This window comes from Leishmania martiniquensis, chromosome 12 (assembly GCF_017916325.1).
Source record: "Leishmania martiniquensis isolate LSCM1 chromosome 12, whole genome shotgun sequence".
In the NCBI taxonomy this organism is placed as follows: domain Eukaryota; phylum Euglenozoa; class Kinetoplastea; order Trypanosomatida; family Trypanosomatidae; genus Leishmania; species Leishmania martiniquensis.
Window position 1 is genome coordinate 350,889 of NC_090147.1, and position 7,963 is coordinate 358,851.

At 62.5% G+C, this 7,963-nt stretch overlaps 1 protein-coding gene across 1 annotated transcript; it reads left to right on the forward strand.

The window, feature by feature from the left end:
- Window positions 1-480: 480 nt before the first annotated feature.
- LSCM1_07885 (uncharacterized protein) lies at window positions 481-1,776 on the forward strand (the record flags this gene model as incomplete). Its single annotated transcript, XM_067325237.1, has 1 exon — window positions 481-1,776. The coding sequence occupies one exon, from the start codon at window positions 481-483 to the stop codon at window positions 1,774-1,776; it is 1,296 nt and encodes a 431-aa protein (XP_067180450.1).
- Window positions 1,777-7,963: the final 6,187 nt, after the last annotated feature.

Sequence of the window (7,963 nt, forward strand, 5' to 3'; positions counted from 1 at the left end):
AGCAGCGGCAGCAGCATCCCCTTCCCTTCCCGAGGCAAGTTCGCCGTGCGGCGAGAGTGAAAAAGAGGGTGCCTGCGCCGTTGTCCTGCCACCTCCACCCCCTCCCGTTTTGCTCGTCTTTTTCGTAGGCTCTCCACATATATATCGCACCCTATCGTTTCTGCTTTCGCCACCCACGCACATTCTCTCCCCTCTCGCCTGCCCCATTGGGTCGGCTGCTGCGGTTGCGGTGGCGCCGCCCCTCCCCTGTTCGGTGTCAGCTGTGCCACGTTGACGAGCAGCACGTGCGGTTGCCGTTTGGTTCGCGGTGTACTCTCTGGCGCGTTTGCCCTCACTTCTTCCGGCGTCCTTCGCTGCCGCTCGACCGCTCATCGACTTCGTTTCATTGCCGCCGCCGCTCTCGGCTTTCTGTGTGCGTGCGTGTGTGCGTGCGCGCTCAACTGATCGTCTCTCTCCCGTTGTGCACCTCCGCGCCTCGGTATGCTGCGCGTTACCTCCAGCAAGCGCCTCCGCACCACGCCGCTGCTGCGTGTCTGGGCCGCGGAGGAAGGCGACCCAGACGCACCGCCGACAACCTTCAGGAATGTCAAGCCTGGGCGGCTTCTGCGACTGTGGCGCCAAATTCGCCACCGCGCGTGGATTTGGTACACATGGGATGAGGAGTGGGTCTCCCCCATCCAGGAGGGCTATCTGCACCAGCAGCGCCTTGAGCAGGTCTGCTTTGCGCCGCTGTCAGCGTACGGTATGGTCCCGGGCAGCTACTGCGATCCGCTGCTGTACAACACGAAAAACACGTCGCCCTTCCGGTGGCACGTGGCTAATGTGCACAGCGATATTGTCGGGCACTGGTACATAGACGCCGACGAGCTCTTCCGGATCAAGGACTGGCAGCCGAAGAACCCGGACGACCCGCTAGAGATGTTCCCTCGGCCGCCGCAGATGCTGCTCAAGTGGGACGAGTCGGTGGACGAGCATGGCAACCGCACCTTTCGGTACAAGTACAACTACGACATGATGGGCCCCACAGGTAAGTGGGAGGCGTACCCGCGGTACCCCTTCTCTCACATCTACCTTGGCGGGCCAGACCAGCACGGGCGTGCTGAGGGGTACGGCTTCAAGCAAGGCCATCTCCTGCGCTGCAATGAGGAGGAGGAGGAGGTGCTGCGGCGCATCATGGAGGAGGAGGATAAGGAGTGGGAGATGGTGAAGCGGACGGAGGTGGTGCAGGAGCCGTGGTCTTACCCGGGCAAGATCCGCCCGAGGGACTTCGAGGGGGCGGTGGAGCGTGCCAAGGCGCGGTTCCGCGAACAAATACGGCACGGGAAGGAGACGGACCCCAGTGAAGATCCCGAGTACGATCTCGTTCAGGCGGGTGAGTACGTGGAGCCACGCGACGGGCCGCGGGCGGAATGGCGCCATCTGTGGACCTCGAACCGGAAGCCCGGCGAGCCGCTTCCCTTTCAAGTGACGTTCAACGACGGGTTGCGCTTCGAGGACGACGAGGGCCGCCCGCCGGTGCACCCGGCCGCGCACTACGAGGAGAGGCCGAAGGAGGCGCCTTACAAACGGTACGAGGACGAGGACACCGCTGCCGCCAGCGCCGCTGAGGCGGCGCAGAAGGCTGCGCGTGAGCAGTCCTTTAAGGAGGCCATGGAGCGGCATCGAAAGCTCTTCGGCGACACGAGCGGAACGCCAAGCGGGCCGGCGGCGCCTCTGCCAACGGGTTGCCCGCCTATGAAGGGTACAAGAAGTCCGCCGCCGCGACCTGGGGGGTAACCGAGTTCGCCACCAAAGAAGTAGGCAGCGTCTCCATACTTGGTGCTTGAATGCGTTTGAGGGGGAGGAGGAATGTGATGGAGGGAGGGGGAGAGTGACAGCAGTGAAGCGTTTCCCAATCGCGGTGTGCGAGCGTGCCTCATGCGTGCGGCAAGCCACGTGCGCGCGAGGCGTTGATGCAGTTTGGCTTTCCCTCTTTCTTCTCTTCCGTCTGCTCGGCCCCTCGCCCCCCTTTTTTCTCCCCCTCTCTTGCAGACAGTACCGGCTGCTATTTGCTGTCGCTCGATGAGCGCTGCGTGCGCGCCGTGCAGGGCATGCGCCTGTTTACGAGTGCGCGCCTCTGCGGCGGTGTATTTCGGTGCTCTTCGTCACCCGTTTTAGGCGCGGACGCATTCCCACTTCCCCTTGTCTGCACTCAGCGTACGCCGCTATGACGTCTGTGCTCAGCGCTCCCCCCAACCACTCTTTCTCCCGTACACGTGCACAAGGCTCGAAAGGCGAAGAAAACTTCACGTGCGCCCAGGGTTGGGGGGCACGCGCGCGTCTTTCTTCTTTCTGACAAGCGGCGTGGCCTCTACGCAACGGCCGCGTCGCTCGCACAAGCGCAGATAGATACAGTCACGAGGGATGGGGGCAGCAGAAGCAGTATATGCAGGTGTGAACATACGGCAGAGTGTGCCTGTCTGCTCCCCGTGCACGCTCGCTTGTTTTCTCGATGTCCTCTCGGTGCCGCTCTTTCGGTTCGAGCCCTGTTCGTCGTACCGCCTCTCGCTCTTCCCGTACGTCCCTTCTCCATCCCCCTCTTTTTCCTTGGTCGCCCTTGCACGGCATACAGACGTGCGTGTGCACATACACATCCTCTTTTCCCTCTGTCCCTGCCGTTGCTGCCGCCTGCTTTTACGGTGCCCGATCCCAGTCACAGCTCTGCCGCTGATTGCATCTCCGCCCGAGTACGAGGGTCGCACCGCGACGCCTTCGACCCCCAACTCTTCCGGCTGATACATCCCCCCACCTCCTTTACAAGAAAAAAGTCACTAAGGCACGAATCTTTGCTCCCGTTTCATCGTCTGTCGCGCCTGCTCTCCCCCCTCGACGCCGACGCGATGACGCGGTGCGCGCGCCGACTTGTGTTGGCAGCGACCTTTGCTGCGGCGGTGGCGCTGCTGCAGTGCACAGATGGTGCGCCGTTCGCGCGTGCTGCTGTGACGAGTGACTTCACTGCCGAGCAGCAGTCGAACACGCTGACGGTCCTGCAGGCGTTTGCGGATGTGATTCCTGCGCTGCAGAGCGAATGGGGCGGCAGCGACTTCTGCTCGTGGAGGGGCGTGACGTGCGACGCGTCTGGCGTGCGTGTGGATGATGGCGGTGTGAACTATACCGGCACACTGCCGGAGATGCCTGCAGACGTCGACTACACGAACGTCGTCATCACGAGCCTCAACTTCTCCACGATGGGGCTTGGGCTGAGCGGAACGCTGCCGGACAGCTGGAGTAAGCTACGACTGCTGAAGTCGATGACCTTTGTAGGCTGCAACGTGAGCGGGACGCTGCCCGCATCCTGGAGTGCTCTCAACTCACTGACGGAGCTGACGATCCGAGCTTGTGTGAACATCACGGGCACTCTCCCTCGTGAGTGGAGCTCAATGCGCTCCATGGCGTGGCTGAAGCTTTCGGAGGTGCAGCTCAGCGGCACGCTGCCAGCGGAGTGGAGTGCGATGACTTCATTGAAGATGCTGGAGATGATCGATGCGAACGACATTAGCGGCACGCTGCCGCCGGAGTGGAGCTCGTTGACTTCGCTTTTGTATCTGTACGTGGACGGGTCGTTGCTAACAGGCTCACTGCCGCCGGAGTGGAGCTCGCTGCCGCGAGTGAGGGACGTTTCTTTTCGTGGCTCGCAGCTGTCCGGCTACCTCCCGCCTGAGTGGAGCAGTATAAGGACACTGAGGCGCCTGTACCTGACGAACGCGAGTATCTCTGGCACGTTGCCGTTGAAGTGGAACGCCTTAGAGACTCTAGAACAGCTTTACTTGCAGGGCACTCGGATTTCTGGCACGCTGCCGCCGGAGTGGAGTGCGATGCCATCGCTGCAACACCTTCTGCTCACCAACTCACTCGTCTCCGGCACGCTGCCACCGGAGTGGAGTGCCATGAAGAGGCTGCGCTACCTCTCTGTGCAGGGCACTCGGATTTCCGGCACGCTGCCGCCGGAGTGGAGTGCGATGCCGGCGTTGGAAAATGTGCAGATGTCGTGGGCATCGCTTTCTGGGACGTTGCCGCCGGAATGGGGGGCACTGAAAAATATGAGGCATGTTGTGATGACGGGCCCGCAGATATCCGGCACGCTTCCACCGGAGTGGGGGTCGATGAGCGCGCTGCAACAGATAGTGTTGACCGGCACGCAGCTGTCGGGCACGCTGCCGCCGGAGTGGGGTACACTGCAGTCACTGCAGGAGGTGCGACTGTACGACACGCAACTATCGGGCACGCTGCCGCCGGAGTGGGGTGCACTGGGGAGCCTGGTGAACATGTCTGTGCAGAACACATCAATCTCCGGCTCTCTGCCAGCCGAGTGGGGCCGTATGCGAGCGCTGCGCAACGTGGCAGCGGACAACACGTCGCTCTCTGGTACGCTGCCCGCATCGTGGTCGGCGCTGAAGACCTTGACGGCACTTACTCTCTCCGTCACCTCCATCTCGGGCACGCTGCCGCCGGAGTGGGGTGCACTGCAGTCGCTGCAGGAGCTGCGAGTGTCCGACACGCAGCTATCGGGCACGCTGCCGCCGGAGTGGGGTGCACTGCAGTCGCTGCAGGAGCTGCGAGTGTCCGACACGCAGCTATCGGGCACGCTGCCGCCGGAGTGGAGTGGGATGACAAGTGCGCACTTCATAGCGCTAGAAAACTGCGGCTTCTTCGGTGCTCTGCCCTCCTCGTGGTCTGTGATGCCGAAGCTGAGGGAGATCTTCTTGACGGGCAACACCTTCTGCGGGTGTGTGCCTGACTTGTGGGCCTCAAAACCTCGCCTCGTGGTGATCATCGAGGACGAGCACAGAGGCAGCAACTGCACTACAGAGAGAATCTGCCCGACGACAACAACCACTGAGCCGCCGATGGAGCCGAGCACGACGACGACTGAGCCGCCGACGGAGCCGAGCACGACGACGACGGAGCCGCCGACGGAGCCGAGCACGACGACGACTGAGCCGCCGACGGAGCCGAGCACGACGACGACTGAGCCGCCGACGGAGCCGAGCACGACGACGACTGAGCCGCCGATGGAGCCGAGCACGACGACGACTGAGCCGCCGATGGAGCCGAGCACGACGACGACTGAGCCGCCGACGGAGCCGAGCACGACGACGACTGAGCCGCCGACGGAGCCGAGCACGACGACGACTGAGCCGCCGATGGAGCCGAGCACGACGACGACTGAGCCGCCGACGGAGCCGAGCACGACGACGACTGAGCCGCCGACGGAGCCGAGCACGACGACGACTGAGCCGCCGACGGAGCCGAGCACGACGACGACTGAGCCGCCGACGGAGCCGAGCACGACGACGACTGAGCCGCCGACGGAGCCGAGCACGACGACGACTGAGCCGCCGACGGAGCCGAGCACGACGACGACTGAGCCGCCGACGGAGCCGAGCACGACGACGACTGAGCCGCCGACGGAGCCGAGCACGACGACGACTGAGCCGCCGATGGAGCCGAGCACGACGACGACTGAGCCGCCGACGGAGCCGAGCACGACGACGACTGAGCCGCCGACGGAGCCGAGCACGACGACGACTGAGCCGCCGACGGAGCCGAGCACGACGACGGAGCCGCCGACGGAGCCGAGCACGACGACGGAGCCGCCGACGGAGCCGAGCACGACGACGACTGAGCCGCCGACGGAGCCGAGCACGACGACGACTGAGCCGCCGACGGAGCCGAGCACGACGACGACTGAGCCGCCGATGGAGCCGAGCACGACGACGACTGAGCCGCCGACGGAGCCGAGCACGACGACGACTGAGCCGCCGATGGAGCCGAGCACGACGACGACTGAGCCGCCAACCGTGCCCACTGCTGATCCTGGAGCGGAGTGTGAGGTGGACGGGTGCGAGTTGTGCGAGCAGGGCTCTGCTGTGCAGTGCGCCAAGTGCGGTGAGAACTACTTCCTGACAGGGGAGAAAACATGCCTGATCTACTGTGATGACGGTGTGGCCGCTGTGTCGACCAGGGCACTGGCGGCGGCTGTGTTGTGTGCTGTCGTGTTGGTGAGCGCGTGCCATTAGCGAAAATCATTTGTTCCAGTTGAGCGCAGCATCTCTCCCTCCCTATCTGCAGCCTTCCACGTGTGCTGAACGACGTGCGTTTCTTTTCTCTTTGTCACCCCCTCTTACCCCTCACCTCCTCCCTCCCTCCCGTTTCTTCGTCTCGCTATTTATCTTGTCTCGCTCTCTTGCATGCTCGGCTCACGCGCTAAGAGCAGCTTCACGCCGGATGCGTGGAGGGCACCGAATTGCGACGCTACCACCTCTACGCGCGAACGCGCTTGGAGGACGAGTAGCGTGTGCGCCTGAATGCTTGCGGGAACACTCCAGCCTCCTGTCAGTCGGTTACTCTTTCCTCCTCCCACCTGTGCGTCTTCGATAAGTCTGTCGCTCTTCGCGACAGAGGCGGCCGCCACTCATGTCCCTCCTCCCCAGCCCTCCAGCCCCTTTTCTCTCTGCCCGTGTGCGATCGCCGCTTGGCTGTTCCTTTCCACCCCCGGCCCCGTGCACCACACCAGAGTGCATCGCAATGCGGCTGAGTGGGGCCATGCGCATGCGCTGGCTGACAAGAGTGGAAGGACTCAGGCGCAGGGAGCAGCGCTCTCGCAAAGGGAGAGAGGAATGGCGGTGGAGGGGAAGCGTGACAAGGAGTGGGAAGGTTTACGCGGCTCTGTGCCAGTGTGCGGCATGCGGACCGACTCAGATATTTTTTCCCACTCTCACCCACGCCCTTTCCCCATCCTCCAGCAAACAACTTGCGCGTTTCCTTCCCGACACGGGCGCGCTCTCGTGTCGCGGCGCCTTCAGCCGTCCGTCTCTCATGACTTCTTTTTGCTATGGCTTGTTTGTGTTTCACTATGGCCCCCCTTTTCTCCCTCTTTGTGCTTGCCTTCTCCCGCGCGAAGACTTCTCCAGTGGGCTCTACCCCTCCCCCCATCTCCTCGGGCTCGCCGTCGTTTCTCTCAGTTTTGTTTACCCCCTTTCTCTGTGACTGCCCTTTAATGCGGCGCCTATGCGCATCTACTCTGCGAAGAGCTCGTTTCACTTTAGCGTGTTGGTGTGTGTGTATGTGTGTGTGTGTGTACATTCGGCGCACCGTCCGCGACAGTGGTGGTCGTGGTGCACATGCCGGTTCCCCTTCTTTCGTTTTTCCCCAACATTAGAGTCGTGCATTAATCTCTACTGAATTCTATGTGATCCCCTCTGACTCGCTCTCGATGATTCGCCCCGTCCTCCCTCCCCTCCCCACATTTTTTTCTTTTTGCTCACCGCGTATTCGCTTTTCACCTCCGTTGTTGTGCTGTCTTTTTTTTTTGCTCGTGTGTGTGTGCGTGTGTGTGTGCCGTGATGGAGCGCGGTCCGCGAGATCGGTGCTTGCGAATCGATGATCACCACCGGGAAGGAGCAGCAATCATGGATGGCGTGTAATCGAGGTGGGGGGCCTCTGCGCTCAGGAGAGGGGGGAGAGCCCCTCGTACTTGTCGTGGTTACCCCTGCCTCCCCTCGGCCCGTCAGGCACAGCCTCCCCCCTCTTCAGGTATCTATCTCCGGAAGAGAGGAGTGCAGAAGAGACGGACGCTCACACACGCACACACACATACGTGGATACATGTTGATCTGTGTGCATGTTTGGACCGCTCATGGAAGCCCTTGCCCGCATCTCCATGTGGTCAACGATTGGTTTTCACTCACATTCGACATACATACCGCGATGTCGGCCTGGCCCTCATCGGCGCCCCTTGCGCCTCTTTTGGTGCAGCGGCCCTTCCTCGATTTCCATTCCTCCCCCTCCTCCTCCCCCCGCTTCAGAGTCAGTGGACCTCTGCTGCCGTCCTCAGCCCGGACATCTGAATAACCCTCTTGTGTGTCCCAACGAAGTCATATTCGCGCAGCTCACGCCCCCTCCCCTCTGTCCCTTTTTTTAT